General features: G+C 36.4%; 1 protein-coding gene across 1 annotated transcript in view; it reads left to right on the top strand.

Moving 5' to 3' along the window:
• The window catches only part of LOC145982545 (glycine receptor subunit alpha-1-like), a 115048-nt gene that overhangs the window by 71013 nt on the left and 17563 nt on the right, over window positions 1-26472 (top strand). Inside the window, exon 5 of the mRNA XM_083116000.1 lies at window positions 16473-16555. Coding sequence (XP_082972126.1) covers window positions 16473-16555 — 83 coding nt within the window. The remainder of the gene's footprint in view (window positions 1-16472; window positions 16556-26472) is intronic.

Raw genomic sequence — 26472 nt, 5'->3', positions numbered from 1 at the left:
AATCTGAAAAAAAATCCAGGTAACAGGCGCATAGGAAACAATACAGTGTGACTCTTAGATATTATTTTATCACCAGCCTCAAATCCACCTATTTTGTAGTATGAGGCCTCAGTTTTGGATAATTTTAGTGTGGCCAAAGCTGTAGAGGTAATACCAGGGTAGTCTACTCTGTTTATAACAACACCATGTTTTCTGATCTCAATTTCAGAGAATAAATGTGGCACAACATTGTCTACCAGTCTTATATTTGAGTTAGCTGGATAATCTGTACCATCGAGCTTTACAACATCAAACTTGATATATAGGTCTGCTCTGTGAGGGTGTATAAAGCCATCTCCTACATCAAGGTCAACCTCAATCTCTGTGTTGGCTTGATTTAAATTTGCAAAGGTCCTCCGGTTTGGGGGGAATGATTGTAGCTCATAACTCTCAATATTTTCCATTTTATTTATTTATTTATTTATTTTTGTATGTATTTTTATTTAAATATTAATTTCTATGATAGCAGTTGTTGTGGCTCCAGCAAAATCAACTAATTCTTCTTTTTCATTAGTGACCATCAACTCAATATAATCTATTCTATTATGACATACAGGAAAATATAATGTTGGTGATGGAGTGTAGATGATTGGCTCCATAAATTCAGAGTTAGGTTTGAATGTTGCAATGATGCCAGTTTGTTTGTGAGTGCTTATGCCATCTGATTTGGTAATCATACCCTCGGCCACATTACAGTGAATATTTAGAGTCTCTATGGCTAGGAATTTAGGTATATTAATAGCAGTGTGTTTGATGGCTGGTTCAAGTTTTGTGTTATTTTGGAATCCTAACAGCTCTCCTATAGTACCCAGATCTACTATCTCTGTAGCAGACACAATCTCTACTCTGTGAGTGACAGAATTTTGAGTTAACACTATACCTCTAGGTAATTGAGCATTTAGAGTAGACAGATTATACTGCCCTGGAGTGATGACAATATTTTGGTCACCAACTGCAATCTTGTTGTTGTGGTGTGTAATATTGGGGATCAAGTACATGCCATAAAATGCTCTAAGAGCTATTGTTTTGGGATATACTATATCATCATGTAATCTGAGCTTCAATATTGAATTTTGGCTGGTAAGATGGAATACTCCCATGATGTTTTAGATACCACAAAGCTTTTTGAAAATTTTCAATTGATGGTTTATTTATTTGAGACATATATCTAAGAACAGATAAACACAAATGTCCACAATTAACATCTTTGAAGTTTTGAATACGGGCATTATTGTAATAAAGATTAGTTGATTTTAGATATTTTACTAAATTCTCAGGTGGAACACCTCCAAATGAATCAAACACAAATGCCTCATTGTTTAAATATTTAAGATAACAGATCCAGTGAGTGCCCTGATTTTTGTATTTATCCAAATTAACTATGCCACACTCTTTTTTGAGTGGTTGTTCTGGTAAAGAATCAGACATGTATACTCCTCTAAAATTTTTGATGCCCAGTGGTTTGATTAAAGCTTCAATATCTTGGTTCGAAAGCTGCTCTTGTTTTTTTAAAACTTATTTATAACTCTCTTAAGACCTTTGCCTTGTTCTTGCATAGCCAGATTATGGCGCTTTTGTTCATCTAATTCTGCCTTATTCTTCTTGGCATCTATTACTGTTTTTGCTATAGCAGCTGATCCCCCAGCTAAGCTGCCAACAGCACCGAGTGCTGCTAAAATAGCTGGGATACTAAATATGAAGCCACCTATATGTGATTTTTTTCTAGATTGCTGTAATTTATTTAATTGAGGGGTACTAAGTAATATTTTCATACCATGGCCTTTGGCAAGACAAGAGCTTTTCTTCTTGCGCTGCATTTTGGTTAGAAGACTATCAATAGTTTTAAGTGATTTAAGACCTGCATAAGGTATCTGATACATAACACCCTTGGCCTTCATTCTTGGTTTATTATATTCATATTCTGGGAGTAACTAGTTCAATTAAATTGTAGCTAATTTATTTAATCTATTACAACCCCCCCAGTTTTTGTCTGGTGTTCATAGCTATAGTAGTCCCCAATGCTGCTATTCTCTCACCCAAAGAAGCATCTTTGCTTACAAATCTACCAAATGCAGCCTCTTCTAATTTTTTGTCTGCCACATGTCGCCTGTCAAGATCAGAATGTGTGTTGTATGCTATGTCATGGTCTCTACAAGCAGCATCTAGGGGATTAACACCAGGGTCACCTCTGTTTAGTCTATGATCTAGTTTTGTGCCTGGACCACAATACTGATAGCCTGGTATGTGTAGTTCAAATGGCAGCTTGTTTATGATGTCATTAACCAGTCCTCGACCCTCAGAGATATTCCAAAATTTAGGTGGTAGAGTATTAATAATTTTTATAAGATATCTAATCCCCTTAGTGTCATTCACTATAAAATTAGACAATTTGGTGCTTATCATGTCCATAATTCCAACCTTTTCATTGTAAAAATTGTGGTTACCGGCATTTTCTTCCCCAGCTATCACCAGCAACCTATCTACAAGTTTCCTGACATCGTCAACCCAGACAAATTCTTTAGGCAGGGTGTTGTACTGTTTGATTCCACTACCTGTCTTGATCTGTGACCATATGGGCTTGATTAAGTTGTATTTTGCTCCACTGCTAGACTTGACTCTTTTTTGTGTGGGATCATTGTTCTGGTATAGAGCATCTGATTTTATTAATATTTCTTTCTAGTGCTCATAGTCTTGATCTGTATAGCTGCCAGGTCTCTTACGAGTCATCAGTTCCCACAATCCAGGTGTTCCAGGATACTTAACAAAAGCACCTCTTTCTCCAAGATGAGATTCTGAATATACAATCAAATCATCTCCCATAAATGTTACTCTGAAATTGCCAATTCTATGTATGATGCTACCATCAAGCTCTGTGTCAGCATATAAACCAAAAACCTCATCTTTGTTGTCTTTAGGTGTGCTTAAATATTTTTGAGCAAGAAGACCCAATTCAATAGGATCCTGACTAGCCTCAATTCTTTGCGGAGGAACAGGACTAGGTGTATGAATACTAGAAAGTGGGGTGATTGGATAATCTAATATGTTCCTAGCAGCTACCGGTACAAGCTCTGTGATCAAATTTTGGTTCTGCTCTGTAACAGTTTTAATATTTTTACCTAGTTCACTAATAGCATCAATAATAGGCTGTTCTGTTCGCTTGTGTTGTTCATAGATTCCTCGGTTCTCTGATTTCCATCCCTTAAATCTTTTTACAAGATATTCTCCTAATTTAAGATCATCAATAATTGGTCTTTTCATGGTTATTTATATATGTTTCAATGTCTAGAAAATTGTTAATTTTATATCTATATTTACCACTATTAGGTTTCCTTGTCATATCAATTGTGACAAACCCATAACTATCCTGGTTCCAGCACCTACTGCAAAACTTGGAAAAATCATTGTAGCTCAAGTCACCACCTACATATTCATCATGTATGTGTTTGAGGTTAGTATGGTCTTGATGAAACACACATATAAAATTGCTGTTGTCTCTTATCAGCTGTTTTGGTATTTTAGAAAAAGTCTGTGCCAGGTAGAAGCAATCAATGTTTTTGTGTCGGCCCTGTGTAAAGAAATTTCTAACCTTGTTTTGGTTTTCCAATATAATATCATCAAATACAACAACAGAGTTATCAAGACAGTCATGGAGTGGCTTAACATCTGATTCAAAAGTGGCTATATCCAGTCCATCATATAACTTCATCAGCTGCTGATATTTTAATTGTTCTAAGCTCTTAGAGAAGACATACAAGTGCCTGTTTTTCCAGTCTAACCAGTTCGGTGCCAATAAAAAATTATCAATCATTAGTGTAGTTTTACCACAAGCCGATGGCCCAACAATAAGACATCTAATATTATCAGGCAGCAGCTTTCCATTTCTCTTAATCTGCTGTTTAGGATCTGGTAGTCTTTTTATAACATCCCAGGTGTTCATAGTATCACTTTGTCTGCCTCGATCCAGCTGTGTTCTGGGAGACCTAGCCATTTGACCAGTATCTTGTTGCCTTTTCTGCGGATGACTTTTTCTATGAGATATGTGTCAGGCTGCTTAGTTTTGCTGAGCTCTTCTTCATAAAACCTGCCTTTGAGAATTTCTCCTCGATGGTCTTTTATTATATATTTGTTACGGGTCCCAGGTTTAACTTGAACTACTGTAAATAATTCAGTACTCCAGTTTCTGGTAAAACCTCTTTTGAATAAGTGCTTATATTTGCTAATTCTTACTTGATCACCAACCTTGTATTTAGCTTTTCTAGTTGTTGGTTGGTATCTAGGATAGTAAACAGTACTGATCAATTTCTGCTCATCAGATGAAGTTACCTCAGAGGGCCTCATGTTGATTGTGGTGTGAACTGAGTTGGTATATCTATCTAGAAGTTCTGGTAGGATAGTAAACCATTTATAATTACCTTGAAGGGTAAATTGTTTATACATATGATTTTTTAGAGTTCTGTTGCATCTTTCTACAATAGAGGCCTTGAGATCACTGTAACTCGAGTAATGTTTTATTGACTGACTTTTAATAAATTGTTGGAACACCAAATTATAGAATTCTTTGCCATTATCTGTTTGTAGATAGCGTGGTGATCTTCCACTCTGATTAATAATTGTCCTGAAAGCTTCTGTAACACATTTTCCAGTCTTAGATTTGAGCGGCATAGCCCAGGCAAATTTTGAAAATGTATGTATAACAGTAAGTATATACTTGTATCCTTTGTTGATCTTGTCTAAGTTTTTCAGCTGTCCCCCATGAGGGGCCATTTCAACCAAGTCAGACTGCCATAAATCATCTATGCCTTTTGTGACTACTGGTAGTTGCTTATAGTTATGTCTGGCTGGTTTGTGTAATTCATCAACAATAATTTGTCTAGACATAGTATGTAAACAAGAATATTGCAACTATAGGGTGTTCAGCAGCTGATACTACAGGATTTTATAAATATAATTTGTCTCCTATTTGTATATTAAATTCAAGAGAACCATCATCTTCAGCATAAGATGTCTCTAATGTATTGGGGTCTGTAAAATCCTCTAACTCTATACTGGTGACCTTTGGTTTGTTGTCAGCATTAGTTATTGATAAAGTAGGGTAGTGGTGAGCTTGTGGTTGTAGCCAATATTTGATCTTGATTGGTCTAAGTGTGCCCCCAACAAAAAACTGGTAATAAAATTGTGCAGAGGACAGCATATATATTTTGCCACCTGGTGTAAATGGTGAATCATATTCTTTGTTGGGGATACTGTACAATTCAAGGATTACTGTATGCTTAGGATTCTCGATTAGGCCAGTTATTTCTTTTTCTACTGTAAGCAATCTACTCATTACAGATTCAAGATGCTCATTGATAGTCCTAACAATCTCATCGTGACCTGGTTTGATTCTTATGTCTACAGCAAGTTTCTTGTATTGTTGCACAATCTCTTGAAGCTGCGAGGCAAAAACAGGCAGAGTATTTGCTTGGTTGGATTCCATGGTCCCTAGCTGTTGCTTGATGTTGGCTACAATTTGCTGTAGATTTTCAACAACTGCCAATTTTGAACTTTGAGTTGTAAGATCATGAACTTGTCTTCTGATATCCTCAAACAGAGCATGCAGTTCATTAATATGTTGATTGGTTGGTAGAGTGGCCACTGTCTGAGTAAGCTGTTTGATCTCTGTCTGGATATTCTTGATATCTTCTGATTTCAATATGCGATTCACAGCTCTTTTAATATTTTTAAGTTCCTGAGATGTAGGCAGATTGGCTACAGTATTCTGCAAAGATTCAAGTGCCAATTTCACAGTATTTAATTCAGAAGCATCAGCCACACTACGCATAGCATCATGGAGCAGGGCTATGTCTGCCTGAGTAGGTTTTGATTGTTGTAAAATTTCAAGCTTTGTTTGGATATCATCGATCAAGTGATGAAAATGAGATAGCTCAGATTCAGTGTTGAGGTTTTCAAGTTTGGTGATATGTTGCTGGACACTGACAAGAGTGTCTACAATACCAGGCAGGCGAGATTCTAGAGTTTCTTGTATATTTGTCAGATCACTTTGTACTGCTGCTATGGTACCCTCAAGGTGGGTTATGGTACTTTGAATTTTTCCAAAATCTTCATATGTCTCAAGTTGCAGCTTGATGTTGGCAACACTACGAGTTATAGCACTCAGAGCATCAGAAGATGGTAGGTTGTTCATAAAATTATCAAGTGTCTCATTTTTTTTCTTTAACCTCGGCTATGGCATTGTTCAAAGGGTCAGATTAGGTATCTGTAGTGATTGAATTTGTTCTTTTAGAGTGGAAATTACTAGATCAAAATCTTCTTGTGACTTTATGCTTTTGACAATTGTTTGGAGCTGTGTCTGGACACTACCAACCTGCTCTTCTAATTGTTGTTTCAATTGTTCAGTATTGATAGTTTGAGTTTTTAATTTAGCTTGAAGAGCTGATACAGCATCCTCTAAATTTTGAAAATTATCCAATGTTGCCAAGTCAGTATATTTTTGAAGCAATAATTTGAGTTCTGAATCAATTTTAAGAAGAGGGTCCATGCATTGTGATTGTAAATTAGTAATTTCTAGTTGAAGACTAGCATTGAGTGTGGTTTGTAAAGCTTGTAAATCACTTCTCAATTTTTTAACTCTGACGTCAAGCATCAGAATCTCATCACTGTGATCTTCATGCCTTGTATGGCCAAATATATCATTAGGAATTTTTATTTTTTGCTTTAGTGGTTATTTATTATAAAATATCTAATTCTTAATTCTATAAAAAAAGGTATAAGCTTGTCATAATATCCCGGGACCTCAATATATAAACAGTCACCGGCAGAAACAGTATATACAGTGCCAGAAATCATGTTTGAGTGCTTAATTCTATAAATATTTCTCCCTACTGAAACTTTGACATCACCCTCAGGAGTTGTAATAAATTGTAATTGACCACCTATAGGTAATTGGTAATAGTTTAAGTTATTGTTAAATATGTATAATGTTTTACCTGTTTTATCATCAACATCTGTAAGTATCCTGTTCAGATGAATAATTAACAAACCACTTAGTTTAGATATTATATTATGAGAAGGTGCTGGTGTTGGCAGGTCCATAATAGCTTGTTTTTTGAATCCAAATAAGTTCATTGGCATGTTTATTTATTTCAAATCATGCTCTGTAATTAGGCATTGTTTGCCACTTCGCAAGTTACAATGCCCCCATGGTAGAGTATGTATGCCACATGATAAAATACATCTCTTATCGTCATGTGGGTCCAGAGCTATTTTTCTTATATTAATAGTAGTTAATAAGTGATCCACACTCTGAATTCTGTTTTCTGATGTTCTGATTAACTTCTGTGATTTGAGACATTCTTTATAATCTTCAAATTGGAGCTCTTTGTCTACAGTGTCTCTACTAATACCCTTAGCTTTTTTTGGCAACAGCGCCACTACATGTTTCAAAACTATACATTTTAGCTCTTAACCCAGCAAATCCTACAATAACATCGCCAAGGGTCTCATCTTTTAACTTGCCAGGTACCTTTTTGTTGTGGGGTTGAATTTTTGAATGTTCACTAGTATCAAAATATTTAAACAATTCAGGATGTGATATATCTTTATAAACATCTTCTGTTTGAATATCAAGAATAAAACTATCTGTGTCCATGTACATTAATTTTATACTATTACCATAAAAAGGTTTCAACACATCATAATAAAGTTTTAACATATGTAATTTGGCCAATTCTAATATCACAGCTCCTACATAAATAGGTTTATCAAACTTAATTTTTGTTTTTTCATATTAAAAAGTGTCATATTCTCATCATAAATTCTTCTATAATTGAAATTAGGCTTTGCCACCAATTTTTTGCTCCGGCTAGGATCGGTAACTAATTTAACATCACTATGCTTTCTAACATTTTCTATAGTTTTGCCATACACTGAATTGACCATTAATTTAAACAAAGTTTTATCAAATTGGCTTACTGCAGATGTTCGAAGCTCGGTGTTCGTATCAATATATGGCTTTAACCATCTTGAGTGCCTAAACCTCAAAACTTTGCCAACATTGGTCACTCGAACACCGTGATGCATCAGGAACTGAAGGTTTTTGTAATATATTACATAACCCTGTTTTGGTTTTAGAGTCATCATTAGCTTCTTTTGTTTACAGCTAGGTGAACACTCAACCTCAGAAATTGGGGGCAGATCAGAAAACGTGTTGTGTAAATCATCAGGAATTGTCAGATCAACTTCTAAGAACAGGCCATAGTTACTGTCATCAAAATCCTGAAGATCCCCAATACTAAAATTTTCAACCCACTCAAGCACTGCATATGGCAATTTATCCATCATAGCATGACCATACAAGCTGTTGGCATCCACATAAAGTATATAATTTGATGGCAGTGCTGGATCATAATTGGGAATATATTTGTTATTAGCTCTGGCATATCTTTGAGAACATTGCACCATGCCTCCTCTTATACATTGTTCCATAAAGAGATACATATCTTGATCTTGGATTAAATTCAATTGCATTTTAGTATTCAAAAACATTGCAGACCATGCTAGGCCTAGAGCACTGTAAAAATACATTGGATCCAGCTTATAATTTTCTATTGAAGATTTTCTAAATGCCTGAAGTATATCGGCTAAGAGAGTCACATCAAGTTTTAAGTATGCTTTATGATAATCACCAAATGTCTGGCATTTTAAGTTGGCCCACATCAACTGAGCATGGTGATAATCTTCATCAGTGATTTCGGATGACCTAAGTTTACTGTAGAACTTTTTTTGTGGTGGCAGAGTACACTCATCAAATTTAGAAAAATCTGTAACATAGTCATATGGGTATACACCTTTTCGCCTAATTAATTTCAAGTCCTGATTTGGAAACTTGGCACATGTAATTTTAAATTGATCATCAGATAATTGACTGGCCAGAGTAGCAAAGCTAGCCGAGAAAATTCTGTATGAATCAAGAAATCTTAAGTGAATAGGAACACCATTTACTTTAATTATCTTGCTAATAGCTATATATTTCTCATCATTTTCTGCTAAAATATTTAAATTCTGCTTGTCAAACCCCTTGTACCTGATCAGATGATGAAAATCATAATTAGATGCACCATGGCAAAATATAGGGACAAATTTTGGTCTCTGGATCTTAATATTACAACTATTACACAGAGCTATTAAGAATTTACCATTTGTATGGGAATGGTGTTTCACCTTGATATTTGTATCTGAAAATTTAAAATCACATACCGGACATTTTTCTGCATTGTTGAAATTTTGAATCTGATTTTTTGTTAAAGGCATCATAGGTTTTGATTTTAATAAGATATTAGATGCTATGTCATAGCACTCATTTTCTATTCTATGTGCAAATTCTTTGATAGCATTTGGTCCCATATATAAGTGTGGTTCACTAGCAACACCATCCCGTATAACTATATAACAAAAACTAGAAGGTTCATGTAATTGGTATGATGTACTTGAAGATTCATCAGGATCTGGGTTGCAGAATGCAAGAGGTTTGAGGTTTGATTCAAAATCACAAACTATATATGCTGGGTGTTCCAACAAAGCTTCAAATTTTTTGAATTTGGCATTTTCACTTGAGTTAGGTATCACCATATAAACAGGTTTATGGTTGCCACAATATTTTAAATGTTCAACTAACTTGTTTTTAGCAATTTCTGCATTTTTTTCACAAACCCCATTCACCATTTTTCTACCATCAAATACAGTTAAACATCTTCGGCACAACTTGAATATTGTATTAGATTTGTCTAGTTGTTTTCTAACTAAAGCTTCAAAATTGCGTATCAAAGTATAATGGTATGTGCCATCTCCTTCAATTAAAAGCAAATCAATTGGAATAGGTTCTATCAAGCAATTTCCAACACCAGTAGAACAAATAAATACATTAATAGATAATGGTTTACCATTGATATCTCTGGCCTTTTTTTTCAAATTTATCAATATTCTGAACAGACATTGGATATTTTAAGCCCTCCATTGCTTCATCAAAATTATGTTCATATTGTTTATAATAAGTTATTCTCTAAGGATGCCTTAAAACTGGAAACAAAACAGCTAAAATACACCACAAAAAACATTTTTCATCAATATTTTCTATGTTAACCACAGCTTTTTTGTTTTTAATATTGGCAGGTAATGGCACATATGTAGAACCTTGTAGTGGGTTAAATTTAGAAATATTAATATATAACTTGTGTGGAGATCCACATAAACTCCATTCTGATTCTCTAGCAGCAAACTCAGAGTGTTTAATATTCAATTGCTCTATCAACCTGCTTATTATTTTGTCAAAATTTGTATTTGAATATATAGCTACAGTTTCTGTTATGTGGGGGGTGTAAATTTTGTTCCATTTGGTTTCTTATATTGTGTAAATAATTTGAAAAATAATTTATAAGAGCTATTTTGTTTATTTAGAATAGCTTGCATATCAGGATTTATATTGTTTAAAAAATTCTTAATATCACATTTTGGCTCTGATATAAAACAGTAATCACTTAGTTGATTATTAAAACTGCTTTGAATAGGTGCCTTGCAGAACTGCTTTGCTGGTTTATGATTAATAGGTGTTTCAAGTTTTCTTTTTAGACCAGATGAAGATGTAGATGGTTGTGATAAAGTAGAAGATTGTGCAGAACAAGTATTTTTATGTTTATATAAGAAATATTCCAGACTATATTTTCTATGACATTTTGGGCATATTTTTGTGGGGGTTCTATATTTGTCTGGATCACAATTCTTTTGGTGCCTAGCCCAATTAGGGCTAGATATATTTTTATTGCATTGTTTACAATATTTTTGATTTGGCATTTTTGTTATTAGTTATAAGATTTTTTGGGGTTCAAATTAAAACTCTATACTTAATATAAAATATCAGTTGGGTTTAGCAGTGTACTTTGTATATTTATTGTATATACTTAGTATATTAATATTATTAGTTTTTGAAGTTGGTTTATTATATCAGATTTCTTGGGTTTCAAATCAAAATTTTATACTTAATAAAACTATGACAAATTGTAATGCCAATAGCTTACGTGCACGAAGGTAGAATAAGTATTGATCCACAGAAGCAGTGACCTACAAATTCACTGACCTACCACAATTGCATGTCAGCACTGGCAATGACCTAATGCGTATTGATCTTGTATAACACACGGAGACAGATTGCAACAGCTGCAAGCCAAAACTCTAAATATAAACTAATTACAACTGGATGTAAAAAATATCAAACTCTTTTATATAAAATATAAGATTTTTGTTCAGTATACCAGAAATATGTTTAATATAAATAATAAAAAATTCGGTATATCAAACTAAACAGAGCTATAATATGAGGAGCACTGGAACAACACGTCTGTACTCTTCAACTATTCTCACAATATTAACTGATCTGTAATGCAAGAACTCTTTAAATAGCCTAAGCGCGAACCGCATCTGAAACAGTAAGCCAATCAGAAGACACCCATTACATCATAACCAACCAATCAGAAAACAACACATGTCTAATAATTTGTTGCATAATATTGAATAATAATTTGTTGCACAACATGATGCAATAAAAGTAGACCAGAAGTAGACTTGTATGAGTATGTGTGGGTAAATATATGTAGGTGTAGGTGTGTGTGGGTAGGTGTGGGTAGGTAGGTGTGGATGTATATGGGTAAGTGTAGGTAGGTGTAGCTCATATGAACTTTTTGACTTAGTTTTAAGTGTGGCCAACACAGTATCGAGAAAAGCTTATTTTTAACAAATTTATAAACAGCAATTTTAGCAAATTCAGGTTTAGCCACATCAATCTTGGGGGGGTTATACTTTCTCGGAAGCTTTTTTTTTTTACAAAAATCGTAGGTTATACACAGTAGCAATAAGATTTTATAAACATTTTGCCTTAGTTTTAAGTATTTCTATTCAGTCAAAATACCTCATACTTTCTCGGAAGTTTTTTTTTACAAAAATCGTAGGTTATACACAGTAGCAATAAGATTTTATAAACATTTTGCCTTAATTTTAAGTATTTCTATTCAGTCAAAATACCTCATACTTTCTCGGGTTTATAATAGTACAAATACCACTACTATCCGGCATATAAAGGGCAAATAATTACTGCCTGCTATTGTGGCGCATGGCCTGTGTGACTTTATATATCAAAGATGGCTACCTCTGAAGACATTAACAAAGAAAATCGACCATGTCTCCTTATCTCCTTCAGAAGTCATTTTCACCATTTATAGGTTCGTTGGGTTTTTGAATGAAGGGAAGACATGTGTATGGAGGATGCCTTCATTTAGAGGCATGCCTTCATAAGTATAATACTAGGTGTTTTGCTGGACAATGTGTCAAGAGAAGGTACATAGCGTCGGGAATCCAAGATGGCCGCCACGTAGGTTCTGAGCATAAAATACTGTCCATATACTGATTTAGAGTTCGTTTATCAGATTCTTACAGAGGTATTATCTGTTAATAAATAGCAAGTGAAAATATGTTAATTATTATAATTTTTGTAACTACAGTAGTGTTCAGAAGTTAAGCATGACGAAGATATGAGAAAATGTGATGAAGTGCCAGAACTGCACAAAACATAGTGAAAATTAATCTAAACGTTACATGAATTAAGAATTGTTTTTAGTGTGAAGACAGTCCAAAAATAAGAAAATTGAAGACCTCTTCCTTAACAAGAGAAAGAGGCTTGTATGGGGCGTGATTATCCCCAACAGCTACACAGCCTTGCAACGACATAAAAGGTGGTTAATGCAACTTTATATATTACGATAGAAGTGTTGAAATATATCCCCCAATACGAACTAGTCAATTAAATTACATAAACTGCACAACATTCGAAGTGCGAAAACTGTGGTGTTTATATTAAGTTACCATATTATACAACATTGACACTTCTTTGTTCCTAAAATAATTATTGTGAAATTTACTTTGAAGTCTATAAAGAACTAATTACAATTCGTAACTTATATATCTTTACAACACTAGAAGATTATTTTACTGTGGTGCTACACACAGCACAACCAATAAACAGCAAACAGCCAAGAAACCAGAGTGTACATACATACGTATATGGCTGTTCACACTGTTTACTTCAAAATACCGGGTGTCCGAGAAGTCTTTGTATGAAAACAAAAATTAACTGTATCCGCTATATGCAACATAGACATGAAAAAATGGTACCAAAATGTTCGGAAACTATTCAAGTTTTATTGGCAATAGGAAAGAAATCAATAAATCTCCACGTGAGCACCCTTGGTAGCACGGAGTACATCTAGTCGAAATTCAACTTTTCGCCATGCATTAGCCAACATCAAAGGAGGGATTGATGTGATGACTTGGGTTATCCGTTGTTGCAGAGTTGCAAGATCGGATGCAGGAGTTCTGTAGACATTGTCTTTCACATAACTCCATAGAAAAAATCTAAAGGGGTTATGTCTGGAGATCGTTCAGGCCACGCCGTCGGTCCATCTCGACCAATCCATTTTCCAGGAAATGTCTGTTCAAGGTAGGAACGAACCTCCAGACTCCAATGTGGCGGTGCACCGTCTTGTTGAAAGATAACATCTGGATGGTATTCTAGCAATTGAGGAACAGCAAACAATTGCAACATGTCGAGATACACTCCAGATGTTACGGTGTCCTCACAGAAAAAGAATGGTTCGATTATTCTGTCATGCAGCAGCGCGCACCAAACGTTCACCTTCGGGTTGCCCATGGTCGAATTCCTCACCTCATGAGGGGGCTCTTTACCCCAGATACGCACGATGTTTGAAACTGTCTCTGCACTGTTTTTTGTGACCTGCTCTCGTGAAACCACAGGACACACTCAGCCTTTTTCTGATTTGTGTACATTTCCGGTTTGCTGGACACTGGCACTGCTACACTACTGCAACGGTACAGAAATCTGAAACAAAAAAAACTTGAATAGTTTCCGAACATTTTGGTACTATTTTTTCATGTCTATGTTGCATATAGCGGATACAGTTAATTTTTGTTTTCATATAGACACTTCTCGGACACCCGGTAGTATTGGCGTCGGTTGTGAAAGTAAAATTACAGTATCACAGTAGGAAAATTAGACTACGAACTATTTATTTAAAAAAATAATAATTAGTAGATTCTTCACTCAACAAATAAAATATTTGTCTCATTGAATATTTTTCTTCTTTAAGCTGCCTTGAAGAAACAGTCGAACATCTATTGCCTTTCTTTTTCTACTACTTCCTACTGTGCTCCTCAATTCCGATTGGTAGTTGTATGGTATTAACGGTGGATTTAGAGACGGTTTCTAATTCTGTCGGGAATTGCATAAGAGAAAGCTCTCACACGATTGTTAAGTAACGAAGCTAGAAGTCGATGGCGAAGTGAGGACGTACCTAACTGCATGTGAGACTGGCTTTAGAATCCTTGCAGAAAAGGGTACGGAATTATTTCACTGGATATATCTCCATAACAGTGCAAGATATGAAAAAAAAAACTAAGAATATTTTTTGTTCCGTTTTCAATTCTGAACAAAATATATCTGTATGCAACATTGTCAAAAAACAATTTTAAAGGAGTTATGATTGATTTCTTTTGTTGGTGTGTGAAACTTTGGCCATCTTGAACAGAGGTGTTCACCCTCCGGAGGGCAACCCTCGTGTGGGCAGACCTCGCCCTCACCCTCATCCTACGAAAGACTTGTGAGGGTGAGGGCTGTGGAGGGCCAGGGCGATTGCGATCTCGGAGGGTGAGGGCGGTGGAGGGCGAGGGCGATTGCGATCTCGGAGGGTGAGGGCGGTGGAGGGCGAGGGCGAGGGCGAATGCGACGTCGGAGGGTGAGGGTGAGGGGAGGTTGATTCAAAATGAACACCTCTGATCTTGAATTTATGGGCTCCTAGAAAACTTGGGCCTGGTATGCCAGATGTCTACCCAAGATTTTTCCCTTTCTTTAGGCATGCCCTAACAGGATCAAAAGAGAAAACTCGTCCACCTCAAAATTTTTGCGGGACTTATGGCCAGGGACCGGATTACTTCTAGTAAAGTCCATTTCACTCCTTAACTCACGTGTACGTATCTAGAGTACAATCTAAACTAGTAGCCCCACACCACAGAAAAAATTGCTGTTAGAAAGAATGTAATGTTTAGTTTGTGGTGCGAAGCATTTAACAGAAGTTATTAACCGACAACTACTGCATGTTATTCAACTTAAAATGAATAACAAATCCTTAAACAACATTTAGGATGTCTTTTCTTCTCTGCTCTGCGGTGCGGAGCAAATTACTGTGGGATTTTATGTGCTGAAAAGGCAAAACGGGAAAGGCGAACCGGCCATACACGTCATTTATTTATTTGTTTGTTGTTCTAAGTCCACTTAATGTACATATAGGATAATCGAGACTGGACCTACAGTTTTAAAGTGGGATCCAAACCACTACGTGACTCCACCGTCATTTATTTGTACCTTTGGATAACACCGACGGGTAATATAGAGGCCTGGATTTATACAGGGTGATTCAGAATTCCTATTACACACTTCTAGGAGTTGTACAGGGGACTTAGTAGATCAAGATTTGATAAGGAACCCATGTCCGGAAACGTACCGTTTTGTTACTACGCAGATGAAAAGATCACATAATTTCACATCTCCATCATCATCTAATCGGGCAAAATGATATGTGATAGAGTGAAATGATGCGGAAAACGCTCTGCATACAGACGTTGCGCAGCTCTACCATTACGTCCAGCTGCGCCGTAAATTAACAACATGTCGGTGTTCTCGGCAAACGTGTATTCAACCATACTGTACTGTCTTCTGCAACGACTGAATAGCAACTGACGTGAAGGTCGAAGCACACTGGATTGTAAACAGAGGACGTTGGAAGCAGCACACATGTCATCAGGTGACTGAAGACGTCGTCCTCCGGCAATGTGGGTTGCCTACCGTGAAGCGGGAGATGTGAAATTATATGATCTTGCCATCTATATAGTACCAAAATGGTGCGTTTCCGGACATGGTTTTCTTTTATCAAAACTTGATCTACTAAGTCCCCTCTACAACCCCTAGAAGTGTGGAATAGGAATTCTGAATCACCCTGTATATGTTGATACCGGGGTCTAACAGAATCGAGGACACTTCCCCCACCTTTACAAGTTCAGTTTTAAGTTTTAGGTCAAGTTATGTCAAGTTGTTAGTTATATTAATTACATTTTGGAGGCAAGACTCCCCGCTTCCTCCAACCTAAATACGGGTCTGGGAATATGAGAAGACCCTGAATATAAAGTGACGAGTGAAGTCGTGTGTCGTGGTAAGCATTTGTTATTTGCATTGCTTGATAAGTAAATTGTGAATTCTGTAATATGTACATTTCAAAATGTGTAAACGTATATTAATATCAATTTACGTTCTATACTTTCAGAGCAATACTAACTGTGAAATGCAACTTCGACTTCGCACTTTATCCAATCGACACACAAATCTGCGTTCTGGATATGTTGGTTTGTAAGTTCTCGAGTTTCTATTTTGATATATGAATTGACACCAAATTGCCATTGAATGTAACAGTTCATTCTCCTGTATATTTTTCTTTTCTAAACTACGCTATTATGGAGACTCTGGATGCCTGGAATCTTATTCGAACCATGTATTATGGAAGATTCTGGTGGTGCAGAGCATTGATATATTTATTTCGCTACGCAGAGCTCGAAATGGACCGGACCAAACCGGACCGAATGGCGTTCCGATTCGTGAGTATTTGGAACCTTCCCGTCCCGTCTCGTCAGAAAGGGAACGGATCGTTCCGATTCATTTAAAATTTTAGATATTTCACTACATTTTCCTATTCAGTGTGGACTAAGTTGTTAATGCTCTTTAATAGTACGTACAGCTGTAACATTCATATAAGCTTACTCACTACGTGGAATGCGTTGTTGCCGCGAGAGAGCTTAGCAGAGTATGATGGTGTCTATGTTGCCTTCGGCTTTTTTTGTGGCTTGTGTTTTCACCTTTTTATTTGTTAATTATTATTACTTGTCTTGTTTATTTATTATTTATTGCTTTGCTTTATTTGTCTTCGCTTCTTGTACCACTTTTGGATAATTTGCGAAGATGGGGATGAGTGATGATATGATGAAATTGATGAATGGACACTCACAAACATCCATTCCCATTCCGGGATTCGAACCCAGGACCCCTGGCGTCGTAGCGCGATGTGCTAACCACTCCGCCACGGGGGCCGGTTACTTGTCTTGTGGATTAGATTGTTCTGACAGATTAACAGAATAGTCAAATTTCAGTCAAACAATAAATCCAATCCCTGATCATACGTAAAATTACACAATCCATATTTCATTTAATTTCATTTCTTTATTAGTCCATCACAGGGCCGAAGTCCCATTTATTCTGAACATAATGTACAGAAATATAATTTTAACAGTGCAATTTTAACGAAATACACAAATGTTAATATTAATACATAAAATAATGTTAAAATTTATGATAGTGTGACAACATATAAATACAGTTAAAACTATTTTACAAATACGATAAAATAAATGTTTTACAAAATGTTGCGCCTGATAGAATAACATGAATCAAAAAATATATCCAAATCATACACTAAGGATAATTCATTAAACTAGTGCTCGAAAAATTTTCTTCAAAGCTAGGCGCCAGCTCTGAAAATCAGGCGCCAGCTCTGAAAATCAGGCGCCAGGAAACTACCTACTAGCAATTGTGGATACTACAGAGTGTTTCAAAAGTCGCACAACCAATACTTTGAAAATATATATCATGAAAACCGTAAGAGGTATTTTCACCAGGTTGTCTGCAGTAAACTAATCATGTACGCTATCACTGGGTTAATAAATTTATGTTAGCATGTATCCATATAAAAGCAATTACATTATTTTAAAAAATATTGTTAATTTGCTGAAAACATCTGAGAATTGATTTTCAACAATATATACCAACGTAGAAATTCTCAGCGAAAAATGCAGTTTCGACCAGGGCTCGAACACGGGTCTCTGATATACCGTGCCATTTCTCTAACCACTGAGCTACTGAGACGGCCTGGCGTCGCCAGATTTTTCGCTGTCGCTGTTTTACCTGTGTGGAATCGTCTCTGCCAGTGCTACCACACCGGGATCTGTTGCCTTTGAAACACAGTAGACTTCGACGTTGCCTGGTTCCTCCCAGCGTAGAGATGTTAATTATTGAAGATCAGGCACACACAGGAAATGTACTACGTAGAAATTTTCAGCGAAAAATGCATTAACATCTCTTCGCTGGAATGAACCAGGCAACGTCGAGTCCTGATCGAGCCTGCATTTTTCGCTGAAAATTTGTACGTAGTACATCTTCTGTGTGTGCCTAATCTTCAATAATAATACCAACTCTTAACAATTTGTGGGATCATTTGTTGGTGTTTGACTAGTTGTAAAATAGTTGCTTTGTGAGGTACAGCAGAAGCAGGGGATTTTTCTTGGAAAACCTCTTGCACATGAGTGTAAGAATGAGTAGTAAAATACTCTTCAGCAATGCACACGCGCTGCTCCAAGGAATACGCCATGCTGAATCAATTAAAAGAACAGGCATAGTAGCGTCGAAAGTGAGCGAAGAGAATTCAGTGTAACCAGAGGCAGACTAGGATTCTCGCAAGAGTACAATTTTGGTACAATATCTTGGTTTATGATTTTTCACGTAAATGTATAGCCAATACTTAGGCACATGTGGCGTGCGTCTGTTGACAATATTTCGACCTGCTAGCATTGCCATATATGTCCCAAAAATGGCACTTTTTCACTCAACCCATAAAATCGTCAATAAAAAATCCATCAAATGTTGCACATGAGCAATATTGGTCGCAAATGATAGATTGACATGTCATCAGACATCTAATTACGACCATTCGACAATTTCTTACGTATTTTTCTCATTTAAAAGTGCATTTCTGGAAAAATTTTAACGCTGCCTTCTGCCAGTTATTAATTTATCTAAATTTTCTGTATGGAGAAAACTGATAATTTTAAGCATTGAAAAATATCTCAATGGTTTATAATGCAGAAATCCCAGTGTAAATAACTCTTACGGTTTTCATGATATACATTTTCAAAGTTTGGGTTGTGCAACTTTTGAAACACTCTGAATAAGAGGCTGAGCATCACGGTATTCAAAACATCGCTAAATCATTCGAGAAAACAGGAAATGGGATGTTGTAAGAAATTATTACTGATTCTCTGGAATGTTCACAACGTTTATTTAAAAAAAAATCATTTGCTAACTTACGCTGTACTGCAATTTGAACTTAGAATAATCAAAATTTCGTACATATTACAGCATAAGATCACAGTCGCCAGGATGAAATTTTTAGTCGCCATGGCGACCTGACGACCGGGATTTTTCGAGCCCTGCATTAAACGATTCCTGAACTCTTATTATGGGCGAGTTTTTGTGTATGTTTAACCTTGAGAATGTCGTGTAGAAAGGTGTTCTGTTCCTCGCTCTAAAAGGTGTTACATGGAAGTTTATTCTCTCTAACAGCTCAGAACATAGCCAATCTTGTCTTACTAATTTACGTAAAAACATTAGATCATTAAAAACTCTTCTGTCTTTAAAGGTATTGATACCAAAATGGCTACATAAAGTTACATAATTTCTATTGTGATATTCAATATCGCTTTTAAAACACAATATTCTAAATATTCTAAACTGTAATATTATAACATCGGGCGAATTAGTGAGATGTATATCCTATTTACCGCTGAGACTGAAAAATTATGCAAAAAGTTTCTCCTGATAAAACCTACAAGTTTCAGACTTCTTTTTATGATAGCTTGATAATGACAATTAAATGTTAAATCGGAAGTAAACGTAACGCCTAAATCTATGGCATTGTTTGTTCGTTGAACTATTTTATTGTCTATACTATAGTCGTAAGAGACAACTTTTTCTTATTACTAAATGATACAATCTTGCATTGTCTACGTTCAGGACCATTCCTGTTTGTGTACACCGCTCGGCAAAATTGTTCAATCGCCTTGCAGTTTTATGCAGTCGTCTACTGACCGAATCTGGTGATACAACTTTACGTCATCTGCGTACATTAAGACCTTAGCTTTTTGCATTTTTATGGGCACATCGTTTACAAATAATGAAAACAAGTATGGGCATAAGTTGGAACCTTGGGGCACTTCAGATGGCACATCCCTTTCAGAAGATGAAAAACCGTTCAATACAACAGTTTGCGTACTGTTTGATATATAACTAGTTAACAGTTCTAATAGCTGACCTGATACCCCACTGAACGTAGTATTTGTATGAGAATTACATGATTCAGCTTGTCAAATACTTTACTCATGTCAGTGTAAATAACATCCATTTGTTGTCTGATATTAAAGCTATCGGCAATATCCTGTGTTATTACAGCTAAGTTTGTAACCGTTGATCTTCTGCCTACAAAACCATGTTGTTGGGGTGCAATTGCATCCCTCAGGTGCCATTTAAGGTGGTCGCATATAAGCGATTCCAATACCTTGGAAAAAATAGGCAGGAGTGATATATGACGATAATTACAAATGTTATGCTTGTCACCTGATTTATGAATTGGTGTTACTAGAGCTTTTTCCATCTCGGAGGATTCTAGTAATTTTTCCATCACGGTTTCTAACATTTTTCTGTACAACATTGTTAAGGGATATGAAAGTTCACTGGCCCAAGCGGAAATGAAATGTGAAGGTATAGGTCAGATCCCGCGATTTCCCCTTACGTAGGTTACAAAGTTTTGCGTTAACTTCCTCATTGGTTACACAAAGTTATGGTATCTTGTTTGAATAAATGTCTTCCCGCTCTGTGATTGATATTTCATTCAGGAACATAAAAACTAGCAAATTGTCAGAAAAAAGCTCACATGACACTTCCGAATCTACAGAGGATCTAAAAAGTAAAAAAAAAGTAAAGTGCTCCCCTGTGCATAGCACCACGCCATGAAGGCGTATAGGGGGTGTGGGGGTAACGCCCCACACTTTCTTGATCCGGTCGTGAGTAGGGGTGATGTGATCAGCATCACGCCCCTGACCGCCTTTACTCCCCAGGGTTTCCCCCAGGTACCCATGTTATTCGACGCTGGGTGGGCGCTGGGGCTGCTTCCACCGTTAGAAAAGTTCCCGGATTTGAACCGGCCGGGGATCGAACCCGGGACCTTTGGCATGGTAGCCAGACGCGTTACCGACTGAGCCACTGCGGCCACAGAGGATCTATCACCACAAAATACGTACGTTGGTATTCTCGTCGAGCGTGACTTGTTCCTTATATAACCCGAAATTAATTTAGGATTTAATTCTATTTGCTCGTCCAAGTTGATTAAATATTCCCTGTACTTTATTTTATGAACTTATCAAGTGGTACGTACAACATGGTTGCTTGACCATTTTTAAAAAAGTTTATTTTTTGTGTGGTGTGAGCCTCATATGTTGACAGTTCAGAACCACTGTAATTTAATTTTACTATCACCGATTTGAAGATGGCGGGCATTTTTTTTTTATCATGGCGTGCGTCATTTTCTCCATTCGTAAGCATCAGCGGCAACTTTCTTTCTCAGCTCTGGTAAGTCCTAGGACAATGAGACAAAATCTGTGATGTTAAGCACATTATAGGCTACAATTATATTTGTGTGTAATTTTTCTAAATATTATTCCTTCATAATACATTTTAAGGTCAAAATTGTGTATCCTAATCGCTCAAAATTACATTTTCGGATATTTTTTTTAGGGGGAAGGCAGTTTGTTTAACGCTTGAATTGTTTTGTGCAAGTGCCTGTGTATCAATAGTGTATATCAAAATTATTTGAAGCTTGAGACTTTACTCCTTTTTTTCTACAGGGTCATAAACATGTACTTTTTGTTAAAAAATTCCAAGTTCAGAACTATCAGTGTAAGTGAGAGAATGGAGAGGGAGGTCGCGTACTGCAAATGATGGAGGTCATCGGAATCGTGTTCAGCTGGTTTTTTTTTTTTACGAGCATGAAAAGCCCAACGTCGCACAGTACTGATGTTTACGCATTCATCCCCGTAAAATACCTTCAGTCTCAGCTGAATGTTAATTTGTAGCACTTTTCTGCGGTTAGAAACTCGATCACGGCACGCTACTTCAGGCGCTACACCGACATTGCATGGTTACATGCTTCCATTTTCCTCGCTATAGTTCATCACCCCTTGGCGATAAAAGTTTGAAACCTTCAATGGAGAAGCGGGAAAGTCTTATAAGTGCAATGTATGGTTGTTCAAAATCCAAAATGCGTTTACAAGGTAACAAAAAATTAAAAACATAGGAAGCTTTACTTTTCAGCACGCCCTCGTATATATACTTTATTGCAGATCCATTTCAGGATTGTAATGTTGCTGATTGACATTCCAAATTACAGTTTGCAGAATTTTAACACAAAATGTTAATGAGAAATGAAATTAGGCATACCATATTTAATGCAAAATATTGAATTTTTCACGAGTTTTGTATCTCTTAAACCAATTGATCAAACTCAAAATTTTTACTGAAGTTACTTATCATGGAGTACCAGTGTTCGGAAAGTTACTTTTAAAAAGGTAACTAGTTACAGTTACTTGCTTAAAAATGTAACAGTTACAGTTACAGTTACTCATTTTAAAAAGTAACAGTTACAGTTACACGTCCTTCAAAAGTAACTGTAAGTTATTTTTACAGTTACTTTCTACTGAAACTCTTCTTGCAACCAAATTACACAAGTCGATCATTAATTGTAAAAAAATATTTTGTGAAGACTAACATGTAGGTATTTTACTTATGTTACTGGTACATAATATAATATAATATATATTATATAAATGAAGTGCTCTCATGTGCTTTGCGCCATGCCATGAAGGCGTATTGGGGTGTGTTGAGTTAGGGCCGCACACTTTCTTGATCATGGTCTAAGGTGGTGTCCGGTAAAAATGGCAAAGGAAAAAATGGTCAAAGTGAAAATGGCAAGTTTTCTTCTTTGGCAGTTGTCCTCTCTCAGCGTGCAGAATGATCACTTTCACTGCTGCATTTCCTTGCTGGATGCACCTGATTAGCTTCCACAATATAGTCTATACAGTCTTTAATCTGTAGGATGCAGTGGCGTAGCGCAGTTCTCTGGGCCTCCCTGCAAGTAAAATATTGCCCCCCCCTTTACTGACAAAAAATATTTTGCGGAAGTGGGACGGACGTACAATTGTTAGCTAGTCCCCCTACCGCCCTCCTCCCCTCAAGTTGTACAAGAAATTAAGTTTTACATCAAATACTCTCTTTTTTGTTATCGTCTTATATATCAGTGTATTACCTTCTTGAAACTAAATCAGGATGGTCTGAATCTCTGATAAATAACTGGAAGAAGAATCTGGAAATCTCTTCTCGTATTTAAACGCAGCGGCACTGCCAGGAATCTCTTTTGGAGGAGGAGAAAGCTTCCCACTGCCAAATATTTTTTTCGTGATAATTTGTGCTTTTGCTTGAAACATTTTTTAATTAGGTTACATATAATATACAGATATTAAAAAAAATACTGTCTTGGGGGGAATTGTTAAGGGATAGTAAGCACTCATTTCATGGACTTTGAGGTGCTTGCGCCTTCAGCCCCTAAGCCATCCCTGGCTGCGCCACGCCAAGATTCAACGTAAGAGTCACTCACATTAGCTTTCTAATACTAATAGTGACCTCTCGATTTCCGGTGGTGACCTAACATCACACAAAGTCAATTGCTATCTGGTACGAAAAAATGGTCACGGTCTCCGGTCTTGGGAGATAAAAGCTGCGATCGGACTCTATTCACTGGAAATTTGCCGCTAGGAAGGACTGAACCCCCTCCCCCCCACCAAAAAAAAGGTTCGACCTTATCATAATTTTAACGCTGCTACTTCTTTTCGATAGACCATTGATCATATATTTCTTAAAGTATTTTTAATGAAACAAGAATAGTTTTATTAACAGATCATCAGTGCTCGAATTTGCATAAGAATCCTTGATCCATGCAAGGATCCTTTCTTCTATCCCCAAACTCTGAACAAGGAAATTCGCAGACAGGAATTTTCACATCGAACACTGCAGATTACAAAATCGTAACACATTGGAAAAGGAAAAAATGGTTCGACAGAAATGTCCACATAATTTAAGTATGTAAGAAAAATGAACTTCACAAATTACACAAAATAATGGACACATTTAACTAATACGCTGTATATCCTGCGTGGCAGAGAAAGGGATAATGGCCCTCAGGTCAGGGCAAGGTGGTAATTGCCCCTGGGCCCCACCTCCTACTGGTGTTTTTGTACCCCTTTGAAGTAAAACGTAACAAGTGTAGACAACGTTGGAAATTAATTTCAACTCGTATTCCAATATGAAAAGGCTTGGGGCCCCCTTGAAAATATTTAATGTGAAATTAAATTTTAAATATCACGTGTAACACTAATATTAGCGGTAAAAGGTCATGAATTACCAAGTTTGATATTTATTGTGTAGCAATAAGGAATCGACTAGTTGAGCAACTGAATCTTTCTAAAGAATTCATAACCGTAGACAATTTACACACTACACTACGTTTACGACAGCTATAACGGTATGAGATGAGGGATATTTTTCTATCGATTGCTATCTGCGGAGCAAGTAAGTTAATTCTGCATTTCAGAGGGGATCCATATGACAAGTTACCGGGCCCCTCTGGCTGAGACAATACTCCACTGCTTATTATCGCAGACGTCGTTACCAGTTATTACTGGGAACCAGATTTCTGTTTCGCAAATCGATCATCTTAATGGAAATTTCTGCTATTATATAAAATTTCAGGAGCACATTGCGGGGCCCCTATACCTCGGGGCACCCCCGCATCGCGGGGGTTGCGGAGGCGGCAGCTACGCCACAGGTAGGATGTTTGAATTTGAATTGCATTACTCCATATAAACCATATACATTGGTATTTGGAGGTTTCAGTACAGTTCAGATAAAAATATAGTTACAAAATTTTTATAATTTACAATCTAGATGTTCACTAACGCTATAATATTCCTTATTAACTAATATTTTTTTTTAAACTTGGTTTTGAAACTTATCATATTTCCTGTTTTAATATCATTTGGTAGGTTATTGAATATTTTAATTGCCATGTGTTCAGTTTCTTCTTGAACTAATGTTAACCTGGTGAAGTATGGCTTTAGAAGCTGATTATTTCGGGTGTTATATGTATGTATGTTCTATTGAACTTCGTAGCACAATATTTTTTTCTCGTATATAATGACATTTCATATATGTACAGTGAAGGGAGGGTTAATATTTTGAATTTCTTAAACAACGTTTTGCACAATTCCCTAGGCTTTATTCCTGCCCACCAAATGGAAAAACTTGTTGTTTTATTGTTTCTACCTTCAAGTATATTGTATGCAGTGTTCTCTTATACCGTCCAAAATTAGGACACATGGCTATCTTCACAGCATCATAATCAGGTGAATGATTATGGTCATAGGAACACACAGGATTTTGTTTCAATAATTTTGTTTTTAGAATTCCTCGACACTTGAAATTGTTCCTCCACCTTATAACATTCTTCAGATCAGACTTTTGTAGAAAGATTTAACAATTTTAATTTTAAAAAAAGTAAACAAGTTCGTCCCTCTTTGTGCGAGGGGGTTAGATAAGGGCTGACTTGAAGTCCTACTAGTAACAAACATGTGTGACTGGTCAGCAGGTGCGCACAAAGCGTAAACTTGTTTTCAGTCAAGATGAAAACCCATTCTATGCTGCACCCCCACTTAAATTTCATCAATCACACATGCTTCAAATTATTTACAAAGGTTACCTTTTATTAGCATGTGATTCTATAGCGACAGCAACTCCTGCCAAAATAAATAAAGAAATAAACGGCATTATTTTTGGAGACATAAAATAAAATGTATCCATTCAAAGGCAAATTAATGTTAAAAGACACCAAAATTATATTAAATTTTAATTGCAAACTGTGAAATGCAAGACACATAATTTCTCAATTTTCATGTAAACTCGTAATAGGTATATTGTATTTGCCATTTTTTCCGTTGCCTTTTTTCCTTTGCCATTTTTACCTAAATTCCCTAAGGTGGGGGTGATGGTAATTGTGCGACAAGATAAGCCCCTGGCCGCCTTTACCCCCCAGATATTCCTCCAGGTACTTTCTATGACGCTGGGTGGGCGCCGGAGCCGCTTCAACTGGTGGACAGAATACCAGATATCCCCTATCGAGGATCGAATCCGGGTCTCTCGCATGGTAGTCAGGAACCATAATGACTTTTTTTTTTAAAAGGAATACCCCTATGCGGTAGTATCCCCCGTTATTCAAATTTTCTCAATTTTCACATATGTCAATTTTCTCTGTTTTCTGTATTCTCATTGGGACAAACATC

The sequence above is a fragment of the Lepisma saccharinum genome, unplaced genomic scaffold, assembly GCF_977018435.1.
Source record: "Lepisma saccharinum unplaced genomic scaffold, izLepSacc3.1 HAP1_SCAFFOLD_247, whole genome shotgun sequence".
Lineage (NCBI taxonomy): Eukaryota > Metazoa > Arthropoda > Insecta > Zygentoma > Lepismatidae > Lepisma > Lepisma saccharinum.
Note: the sequence above shows the minus strand (reverse complement) of the source record. Positions and strands in the feature narration are given on the sequence as shown.